This window comes from Mercenaria mercenaria, chromosome 5 (genome assembly GCF_021730395.1).
Source record: "Mercenaria mercenaria strain notata chromosome 5, MADL_Memer_1, whole genome shotgun sequence".
Lineage (NCBI taxonomy): Eukaryota > Metazoa > Mollusca > Bivalvia > Venerida > Veneridae > Mercenaria > Mercenaria mercenaria.
In genome coordinates, this window is record NC_069365.1 from 16,546,185 (window position 1) to 16,558,251 (window position 12,067).

A 12,067-nucleotide genomic window follows, 5' to 3' on the forward strand; every position below is an offset into this window, starting at 1 on the left:
AGCTGGGTCTTGCGCGCGACACGTCGTCTTACTGTGTCACACATTCGTGCGCAGTTATTATAAAATCCATGCATGAATGACAAAGATATGGACCGGACAGGCCCATCAATGCACTATCATGAAAAATGACCTTTAACGTCTAAGTGTGACCTTGACCTTTGAGCTACGGACCTGGGTCTTGTGTGCGACACGTCGTCTTACTGTGGTACACATTCATGCCAAGTTATTTGAAAATCCATCCATGGATGACAAAGATATGGACTGGACACGCCCATCAATGCACTATCCTTTAACGTCTAAGTGTGACCTTGACCTTTGAGCTACGGACCTGGGTCTTGCGCGCAACACGTCGTCTTACTGTGGTACACATTCATGCCAAGTTATTTGAAAATTTATCAATGGATGACAAAGATATGGACCGGCCACGCCCATCAATGCACTATCCTTTAACGTCTAAGTGTGACCTTGACCTTTCAGCTACGGACCTGGGTCTTACACGCGACATGTCGTCTTACTGTGGTACAGATTCATGCCAAGTTATTTGAAAATCCATCCATCGATGACAAAGATATGGACCAGACATGCCCATCAATGCACTATCCTTTAACGTCTTAGTGTGACCTTGACCTTTGAGCTACGGACCTGGGTCTTACGCATGACACGTTGTCTTACTGTGGTACACATTCATGCCAAGTTCTGTGAAAATCCATCCATAGATGACAAAGATATGGACCGGACACGCCCATCAATGCACTATCCTTTAACATCTAAGTGTGACCTTGACCTTTGAGCTACGGACTTGGGTCTTGCGTGTGACAAATCGTCTTACTGTGGTACACATTCGTGCCAAGTTATTTGAAAATCCATCCATCGATGACAAAGATATGGACCGGACACGAAAATTGCGGACAGACTGACAGACCGACAGACGGTTCAAAAACTATATGCCTCCCTTCAGGGGCATAAAAAATCTCTTTCTTATTTGTTGACAGTGCATGACTAAGAAAACTTCAATCTTGCCATATTATGGGTATGAATACTACAAAACTTCATCAAGAAACACAAATTATGGGAAATGAAAAAGCATAATCATAACACTTTTGTCACCGAATGAAACCCTGAAGAACCCCAGATGTACAACTTTACATGCTGACAACAATCCTGTAGGTTCTGTGACTCTAGGTAAAACACATGCAACACAAACTTTTTAAGCCCTTTAAGCATATTTTTGAATGTTAAGGGCTGTTACTCTGGTCCAGCTCAATAAAATCTCAACCAAAATCTCAGGTTCACAAAAACATTATGTTTATTTCTAATGTCTATTTTAAAGTCCACTGAAAACTGTACGTGCAATCATAATGTGGTACTGTAACGGAACTGGATACACTTGAGTTGCAAAAAAATAACTTCTGTTTTCAATTGCCGAGATACTCCTGCTTCTTAGTTCTGTTTTCACTATATTTCTTATATTTTATATGTCTTGCACTTGCCCGAAGCCAATTTATACTCGTATTAACAAGCAGATAAGTAAGTTTGCCAAGCCCTGTTGCTCATAATATTGTCCGTAAGTATTGACCTGGCACTCATTAATCTTCGCCAATATTTTCGGACGTTTTCATTTATTTATGCAATATTTGTATTCTGAAAATATCTTTATTACTAAAGTACCATATAAAGTTAACCGATGACATGGTAGTGTAGTGGTAAGGTGTCTGACTTCCAAGCACGTTACCACGGGTTCGAAATCACATTAGAGCGTTTTTTGTTTTTTTTTCAATGTAATGTTATCGATACTGCTTTTATTCTCACATTATTTATGAAAACAAGAGCTGTCACTTATGGTGACAAATGCCCCCGCAGCGCCTTGACCTTTGACCTGGTGATTTATTTACCGAAATATACGGAATATTCATGAGTGCCAGGTCAATACTTACAGACAGTACAACGGTCTGTTATAAAGGGATTACATTCATGGAATTAATATGGTAAATATTTCTCTACATTGCTAAGAAAGTAAAACACTGACTAACCAAGCATCTGCTTACTTCGTTGTCCTTTTTAGTCGTGATACCATCAAATACTTTGGCCACAAGTTCATCTGTATCTCTGTCTATCAGAAACACCGAACATCTACAACAACAACAAAAATACATCCTAATGATTTAGCCCTCAAGAGACAGATTTAGTAAGAGACATTATACCCTGTTAATCAATATATAATCTGAAACCTGATGTAATCAATGGAACAATCTGAAGTGGTAAAACTTTACTACAGTCATATATATAGTTTTATCAAGCAAACCTATTATTTTGTTCAGACATCAGTAGCTTTTTCTTGGCTCCTAGACCAAGTTTTATGATAATTATACGATAAAATCTGCGAAAAAAAATTCAGAACAAAAAGAATATAATCCCCAAGCTTTACAAAATTTCAAGAAGGATTTTAACATTTGTACTTAGAAAAAGTACAAAGACTTTGAATATATGTATCAGTGTTGATCAAAAAGTAATACCACTATGTTCATAGTGCATTAATTCATTGTTTATATTATTATAGAAATTATATCAAGATGTACACTAATTAAATTATAATTAAATGGGTAAATATCATCTTCTATGTTTGTTTCATTAAATACAAATCAAAGGCCTGAAGGGCCTGAGAGTCGGCTAATGATTGATGTACTGGTAGTATAGTCTACCAGTTTCAGTTTGGTTTTAGTATTTTTCCCCAACTGAACAGAGATTTTGTTACAATAGATGAAATGGGCATTCAATCGATGCCTAGTAAAACTTTGATTGACATTATACAAGTATTTAAACCCAATATATTTCTCTAAAATTGAAGAGTGGTTCGCAAAAATAAAAATGTTGAAAGTACAAACTACCAATTTGACAGGTGACACTAAGATACTGCCCATGACTATAAATATTTTTCCAGTAAACATTTGCCTCCGGCATTACCAAAACAGGCAATTATCGGCTGGTATATATTCGCACATGATAAAATTTGAATATGAAAATTTATATATTGAAATTTTATAGCGCGGATTGCCACATACATTTTGTAACAGATGGACGAAAGAACTGTTCAGATATTTTACAGATAAGGGGCCAGGCAATAACCGTGTCACACGCTAGGTATTGTTCAATCATATTATAAAGGATGTGAATTTAAAGTATACTTACTTTTGCGTTTAAAGATATGTAAATGTTGCTGAGTGTCAATATATAGTGTCATGAATGTTTACACTGACAGGAAAATTGCGCATTCGAAACTAAGAGAAGTTACTCGGACTAGCTACCAATTTCGGAAAAGATAACCAATGTTAATAAATGCAGTTCTTTTTTAGTTAAAACCATCATTTATTCTATTTCAGACCTGTTAACCCCTTCAAAACCATTTCAATTATCCGTTTTGATTCATGTAGACAGACAGGCCCATACTGGGCTGAAAAAAATGTTTGAGCCATTTTTACGTGGTCGGTAGCAGGGTGGGTTTGGGGAGGGGTGTTCCTTCCCGCTTTGAACTGCAGTCAGATTTTGAAATGGGCATTGTGGCAGGTGGTAAAAGGGCAAATGTATCAAACTGTAATGTGGCAATATGGGGGGAGGGTGTGGGAGGATACCCCCTCCTGCAATTAGGGTTTTGGGTATCACCACAAGGACATTTTGAAAATGTAGACCCTTGATACAGCCTTTGTTACGCAAGCTTTGTAAGCCTGCGCAATTCATAAAATGCACATTTATGCTTAATGAGTTACATTCGAGTATTGCACAATTACAAGTCATAAATATGACAGATTACATCGTATATTGGTCATAGCAAAGGGAATTCACACAACTTAACTTCTTTCATGCAGTGAACTGTTTGAAGTTTGAGAAATCTAATGGAACTACATCCCTTCACTGTGTTATTTGGTCCATTTAGATTTAGAGAATCGCTGGATAGCAAGGACTCGTCAAAACGATTTCATCGTTTAGCCGACTCAAAAACTTCAAAGGTAGCGCTTCACACTTCACTACACACAAAAATATTGCTTTTTTTTTTTTTCGTAAACAGAAACAATAATCAAACAAGGCTGTCACTAATGGTGACAAATGCCCCCGCAGCGCCTTGACCTTTGACCTTGTGACCCCAAAGTCAATAGGGGTCGTGTACTCAATAAGTACTATTAGCATGTGAACTTTGAAGGTCCTCGGTGCAGTGGTTCGCGAGTAAAGTGTCTTCATGCAAAAAAATAATGTTGTGACAAACAAACTAACGAACGAACGAACGGACGGACAGTTGAAAACTAATATGCCTCCCTTCAGGGGCATAAAAAGACAATCTTTTACTGACATCTGATCATATTGAATTATGATGTGAAGAAATGTCTTTCACCAATCAACCATGGGAACTACAGAAGCATCCTTTCATGTTAAAGTTAGCCATGTAGTGTTAAGTCTTATCACTGCCAGTGTTCGCGTTTACGACATAAAAGTATCTTAATACGCAATAAAATTAGTTTGTATGCAAAATTTTTCAAGGCCATTGCGTACATGGGACGAAAAGTAAAAACGAAATAGAATGTTACAAGTTTAGAGTCAACGAATACTAATCACGATTTCATTTTCAACAGCATTATTTTCTAACAACAGGGCCAAGATGGCTCTAGGTCGCTGACCTTAACCTTTGACGGAGTGGCCCCTAAATCAATAGGGGTCATCTAATCTTCATGACCAATCATCCTATGAAGTTTCAACATTCTGGGTCAAGTGGTTCTCTAGTTATTGATCGGAAATGGTTTTCAATGTTCAGGCCCCTGTGACCTTGACCTTTGACAGAGTGACCCTAAAATCAATAGGGGTCATCTACTCTTCATGGCCAATCATCCTATGAAGTTTCAACATTCTGGGTCAAGTGGTTCTCTAGTTACTGATCGGAAATGGTTTTCAATGTTCAGGCCCCTGTGACCTTGACCTTTGACAGAGTGACCCCAAAAACAATAGGGGTCGTCTACTCCAGCAGCCCTACAACCCTATGAAGTTTGAAGGTTCTAGGTCAAATGGTTCTCCAGTTATTGCTCGGAAATGAAGTGTGACGTATGGACGGAGGGACGGACGGACGGACAGGGCAAAAACAATATGTCTCCTGGGGGAGACATAATAAAGTCTCTATCGCATACACAAGGTTTTTCTTTGATTTGACCTAGTGACGTAGTTTTTGAACCCAGATGACCCATATTCAAACCTGACCTAGATTTCATCAAGGCAATCATTCTCACCAAAATTCATGAAGATAAATGGAAAAATAGAGCCTCTATCGCATACACAAGGTTTTTCTTTGATTTGACCTAGTGACCTTGTTTTTTGACCCCAGATGATCCATTTTCAAACCTGGCCTAGATTTCATCAAGGTCATCATTCTGACCAAATTTCATGAAGATCAGTTGAAAAATACAGCCTCTATCACATACACAAGCTAAATGTTGACAGACAATAGACGCCGGACACTGAACGATCACAATAACTCAGCATTGCTCAGGTGAGCTAAAAATAGCACAGAATGAGGAAGCCTATTGTCATTCAGTGACGTATTCAGACTGGTTTAGCGTACTGATGAAAATCGCTAATTATCGATGTAAATTATATGGAAATAGGTTACTGCGGATATTAGTGAAAACAGCAGACTCAAGCATTAGAAACCAAAAGTAAGAGGAGTCTCCAGCGAACGCAAACACTGGTTTTATTTTTTAAAGCAACTATTATCTTGTCAAACCCATCATATTTGATGAAACTTTGTAATTTCTTTATACCTGTGTTGTGTTTATCTGAACTGGAATACATTTATGAAGTTAAATAAGGTGTTATTTATTGTAAAATATGGACAATTGTCAATATTGTAGCCACAAAACCTGGGACTCAGTCATATTTGGTTGGGACTCCACATTTTTGGGAGTACTGTGTCCAAGGGACTCAGTGAAATTTTCAGAAAACGCAAACACTGATTGCTTTGCCACAATTTCTGACATCAACAATGTCAGTGATGGGCAACAAACAGTAAGTCAATATCTCGATAAGTGATAAATGAAACTTTCAGAAAACATTGCAAATAGATCAAGGTACTTGGGTACAAATTGTTGCTATTTTGTTTTTGTTTTGTATTTCTGTATGGCTACAACAGTATTACTTCTGGATAAACCATCGTATACAGCTTTGCCTCAAACTACTGAAATGGCTCAAAGAGAAACCAGAAGCTGCTTTTGAAAAAAAAAAACTATCTCCCAATGACCCTTCATGACCAAAAGTAGTTACACATAAAAAAATGAACTAGTCAGCTTATCTTGTACATGAATCTTAGGTTCATAATTTTATCTCAAAAAACAAAGGGAAAAAAAGTCCACAAAAAAAATATTCTAAGTATATACACAGAGCAAAGTCATATAAGACTTTTGACCGCTAAGTGTGACCTTGACCTTGAAGCGAGTCATCCAAAATATGTGCTCCGCATGTTGTCGCGGTGTGTTGAACATTTGTGCCAAGTTTCTTTGAAAGCCTTCAAGCAGTTCAAGTCTGACCTTGACCTTGAAGCGAGACATCCAAAACATGCGCTCTGCACGTCGTCTCGGTGTGGTGAACATTTGTGTCAAGTTTCTTTGAAATCCTTCAAGGGGTTAGAGAGTTAAAGAGCAGACACGAAACTGCGGACAGACGGACACCGGGGGTATAACATAATACGTCCCTTCAGGCATATAAAAACTTCTATGGATTTAAATATTTGAATAAGGTGTCTTTTAAGTTTTGAAAAGGCAAGCTACAGTGCATGTCTTTTTCTGCATATTTATTACTTAGTAACTTTCCAAGTCATCATCTTCTGATAGGATAAGAAAATTTACATAATATGTTTAATAGTTGTACATGAACGAAAGTTGTCCACAGTGATTTCCACACTTGATTTATAACTGATGAATGTCGTATTTGGAGAGTAATAAATTGGTAAACACATGGTAAAAAGTAAATTGAAGAATTCTGTCTAATCTACGGCACCATGATAGAAAATTTATATATCTCAAGTACTGGCTTTATGATTAAAAATATGTAAGGCTCCCAGAAATTAAATGGATTAATTTTTTGAAGATGAATAACTTCTGAATGGGGAAACATATCGATCTAACAACATTTTATAGAGGATCTAGCATACAAACACACATTTTGATTAAGTTTAATTGATCTATGAGAAAATTTATAGTAAATTTTTATCACAAATTCTAAAAACAAAAATTTTAATTCTATGGCAAATTTGACAAAAGATTCAAATTTTTCTTTTCATTTATCATGAAACAGAATATATCGTAAAAAGTAAATGTTGAAAATTTGGATTAAGACCTTTTGTGAAAACAATACTCCTCTGAAAAGCTAGCCTGCCAACTGAATTGAGTGAATGGTACAAATACAGGCATAATTATTTTTCATGAGAAACCCGTAGCTGTCCCTTTTAAGATATTAAAACTGTCACCTTTCTGCATGTGTAAGATTTCTAGCTTGTTGCATAATCTCTCTCAACAACTTTGTGAGGTCATCTGTAATAAAGAGAGTAAATGCCATGTAAACATCACTGAGAATAAGCTTCAACACTGCTTTTAAAATTTATCAAGTATGTTTTTAAAGTATTAAATCATAGTATACTGAGTTAAATGAAATTGCAAAATGTACACATATATATATATAAATTACAGTGCAAAATATTGTTAAAAATGTCACTTTTAATTTAACATTATAAGGCACCTCTGTGAAACTTGATTCAACAACTGAACAGCTAAGCAAACAATAACAGGAAATTCTGAATCAATTTTAACTGTTGTAACCCAGGCCAAAACACCAAAAACACTTGGTAACCTCCAAAACCAACAGAAAAACAACTCAACAACAACTATGAACTTTCAACTTCTTGAACCTTACTATCATTAATTGATCCTGCTACAGCTACAGGTGCTTGAATATCAGAAATGTTTGCATCACTCACGCATGTCAGAACCTCTTTACCTTCCCTCCTACACTCAGCTACATCTTGTTTGGCACGAAGAATATTTTTTACTGCATCTTTTATATTAATTTCATTATTTTCCTTTGTGATGTTTTCCCCTGTGACTTTAGTAAAACCAATTTTGGTGCCTCTCAAACCAGCTTTAGATGTGTCTTTTAGGTTTGACCCATTACCAACTTTGTCACTTATATTCTTACTACCATTTGTTTCAAATGTTAAAAAGCTGCCTAAATCAGACACTTCATCTTTAGAACAATCTGACATGCCATTAATTGTATCATCAAGATCTTCTTTACGAAAATCTTCCTTAAAATTTTCTTTGCTATCTACTGTTATTGGTGACATTCCTGGTTCAAAAAGTGGTTCGCTTTTAGACTTCCTTACATCTTTGTCAGGGGAATTTTCTTCCAGGAAGCCCAAAACATCAGCCCTATTCTTTACAAAATTCTCAGCAGCATCGTTCATGTCAATACCAGCTGGGTATAGTGATTGCACACTATCAACATAAACATCATCTATGGTTTTATCAGAGCATACAGAATCAGTATCACTACTATATGCAGTAGCAAATGATACCTCAGAATCTGATGTATAAACACCTGGTGACAAAATCTCTTCAGTGACATTAATGGCAGTTTTAAGAGACTCAAGGAAATCTTTTGTGTCAGCTTTCAAAGACTCTTTCAACCTTTGAGTGGAAGCAATCAGTTCATCCACTTTATAACTCTTGCCATCAGCCAGACTTTCTTCTTTCTTTGAATCAGAAGAATCTAAACTGGTTATGGTTTCATCTGTTGTATCAGTAAGACAATTTTCTTTGATTACAGTCTTACTTAGACTATTATCAAAAGGTTCCATATGAATTTCAGCCACCACTTCTTTCTTACACATGTCTTCAGTTTTGTTCAGGTCATTTTCATTAATTTCTGCTAAACAAGTTTGAATTTCTGTTAGATCTTCTCCTATCTTCTCTATCTCACTAGTATGAACACTCATACGATCATCAACTTCCTTTATTTTTACAGTTAACTCCACACTAGTTTCTTTCAGCTCCGTTACATCAGTTTTTATCTTTTCAAACAAATAATCATCAGCATAGAGAGGATACAATTGGCCTTTAACACCATGGAAGAATTCATTAGCAGGAGTATCCAGGAAGAAAGCCTTACAAACATTAATTTCACAGTCTCTAGATTCTAGGATTGGAAACTTGTCCAGACCTGTACTATAGGTCTTACTACACTTACCTAAGTTTGTAAACAAGTCCCTGGCTACCTGCAACAGGGCCTGAAAATAAGAAAAAGTTTTCCTAAAAAATGTATATGTATGGCAAAAATCTTCTATATCTTAAAGGTTACTGAAAAAAAAAGGAACTTACTATCACACACCAACTATAGAAAGTCTGACTATCAAATCTACAAAAGACAGGAACCAAATCTGTAACCACAAGGTTGATCATCAATAAATGTTAAGTTTAATGATGATACCTCATCTGTGTTTTAAAATGCATATTCCATTTGTTCTGATAACACAGGTTGCTTTCAACTTCACAGAATTTATCAAACAAAATGCAGGGCTGCATATTTGTTCACTAGTTATATTCTGTATATCAATTTGAACTATCAGGAATCTGTGTAATAAATGTTAAGTTTAATGATGATACCTCATCTATGTTTTAAAATGCATATTCCATTTGTTCTGGTAACACAGGTTGCTTTCTACTTCACAGAATTTATCAAACAAAATTCAGGGCTGCATATTTTTTCACTAGTTTTATTCTGTATATCAATTTGAACTATCAGGAATCTGTGTAAGACCAAATTAAGATTACTGAGTTAGCAATACATCCTTTCACAGCTGCTTTTGAAACACGGGTTATCTTTAATGCGCATTATTGGAAAGACTAATGATGAAGAGGTGTGTAAAATTAATTTATATACTTACTTCCATATCAAGATAACAGCAAATCTACATCAAGATATTTGTTGGGGCTACTTGTTTATCACACCCTGAATGTTACTATCTTATATGACTCTATTTCAGTCCCTTTGAAGCCATACTATACCTCACTATATGATGCTGATTATACTTTCAGATGCAATAGGTGATGAAGTTCATGTGTTTTGGAGGGAAAATATGAATATTTTGTTTGGCTCCTGGTTGTCAGCCAGTAGACAAACATAACAATTCATAACCAAATTGTAAATGGTGATAAATTAGTAATTTTCTCCTTCTCAAAGATTTAAATCATGCATTCATTTGCATTTTCATGAGACTGCATATATATCTTCCATTTGATTTGTAATTGTTGATAGACATTTTGGAGAAAATCTTGACTAAGACTTTCAGCCAGTTGCCAGTAATGCAAACAAGAAATATGAAATCTAAAGCATATTTCTTTCATTTTTTCCCCCCTACCCAATTCCAGCTGAAGACAAAATGACCTTAGAAAACTCTAAGAAACAGACATGAACTATGATATCACTCTGACAATAAAAACATATAAACAGCTTTATAGAAACCAAGGAAGTAGCAATATCTCCAATAGCAACTGACAACTTCCCCACATGATTCAGAGGTGAAAGATGATTGACTTCAGAAATACTGATATCTGTAAAGTATCTTCACAAACATCAAACTTGTTAATATTGATCGAGTGTTGTGCTCAACCTACTGTGCTAAGTGGAAACATCATTTTCATTGGGAAAAAAAAGTTGAAAGAAGCAATAATATAAATCATTTTTGTATATATTCTGCAAATAAAAACATAGTGGAAAGAACCTTTCAATAAGCAATTTGCTTCCGGGTTCAATCTCCACTCGTCAATTTATCGTATCATCTGTTATGAACTATATGCAGGCCTTCCAGCATGGCCTTGCAAAAAAGTTGGAGAAAAGTAGGAGGTCCCTGCACAAGAAAGTAAGAAAAACAGGATAGTTGCAGACAAAAAAAGTAAAATTCAGGGCTCTTTCCCCCTATAAATCTACCTCCGGTAAAAGGAGGTAATCCCAATGCCAAAAAGTATGTTTTTTCCCCAAAGTTGAATTTAAAATTCCCAAATGATTATACCTTTTAGGGTTTTTGCTGTTTTAAGATAGTTTTGCTAATTTGTATGTGTATTTAGGTAAATTATAATACTGTTGAACAATTACTGAAATGCAATTCATTAATATTTCACACAAAAACACATTTATGTAGATTTTGGCAATTTGCAAACTGTCCCAATTAAGATAATTTCCGAGAACATTTTCCCAATTCCACCAGTGTCGGTGGCATTCCCAAATTGATGAAAAAAAGGCCTGAAATTTATAATGCTTGTGTATATGTAATACTACACCTACACCAGGCCCAGACCCAGACCCAGAAATTTTTATACTTGGGGTTGGGGGGGGGGGGGGGAGGCACCAGTTCAGAACAAAGACGTCACTGCCAAGGCGCATATAGAGCGCCGAGAGCAGGTAGACATTGAAGGGTTGCCTTTGCCAGAGGGGGGTCTGGTGGTCTCCCCTGGAAAAGTTTTGAAATACAGGTATGAAATGGTGGCCTCTGATGCATTTCAACTTCAACTGGTGGCTGTACTACCCTCATTTTAGGTGAATCAGGGGGCTCTCCCCCTGAAATTTTTTTAGATACAGGCAAGTATTGTAACAGTGGCCTCTGGTGCATTTTTAGGTCTAAATTTGGAGGTAATGGAGAGCATCCGGAGGGAATTTACACCCACATGTCTTGACTGGCAGTTTCTGTGCTTGAATCAGCGTGCCCATATGGTTTGATAGGCTTACAGGTAGTTTCAATCCGTGATTCTACTTACCTCCCATGACGGTTCGTCCACAGAGTCACAAGCAGCCACTATTCAAAACTGGCGTAATCGAGGTACTTCAGTCTTTCAGACATGATTGCAAGCATAATGATGATTTAATGGCGAAAAGAAAAATATTTGGAATAGCAAATTTATTCTTGTGCTTGTCTTGTGAAATACACAATATGTCATGTCATGAGCACTTTGTAGTACCTGAAGAAAGTCACCCACTGACCTACATTATT

The 12,067-nt window shown here is 36.3% G+C and overlaps 1 protein-coding gene across 1 annotated transcript in view; it reads right to left on the bottom strand.

Annotated features, from left to right (window-relative positions):
* Positions 1-12,067, bottom strand: part of LOC123556562 (cGMP-dependent 3',5'-cyclic phosphodiesterase-like) — a 175,976-nt gene that overhangs the window by 37,524 nt on the left and 126,385 nt on the right. The window contains exons 13-15 of the mRNA XM_053544451.1: positions 7,939-9,310; positions 7,496-7,559; positions 2,031-2,130 (exon numbers count right to left, since the gene is read on the bottom strand). Coding sequence (XP_053400426.1) covers positions 2,031-2,130; positions 7,496-7,559; positions 7,939-9,310 — 1,536 coding nt within the window. The remainder of the gene's footprint in view (positions 1-2,030; positions 2,131-7,495; positions 7,560-7,938; positions 9,311-12,067) is intronic.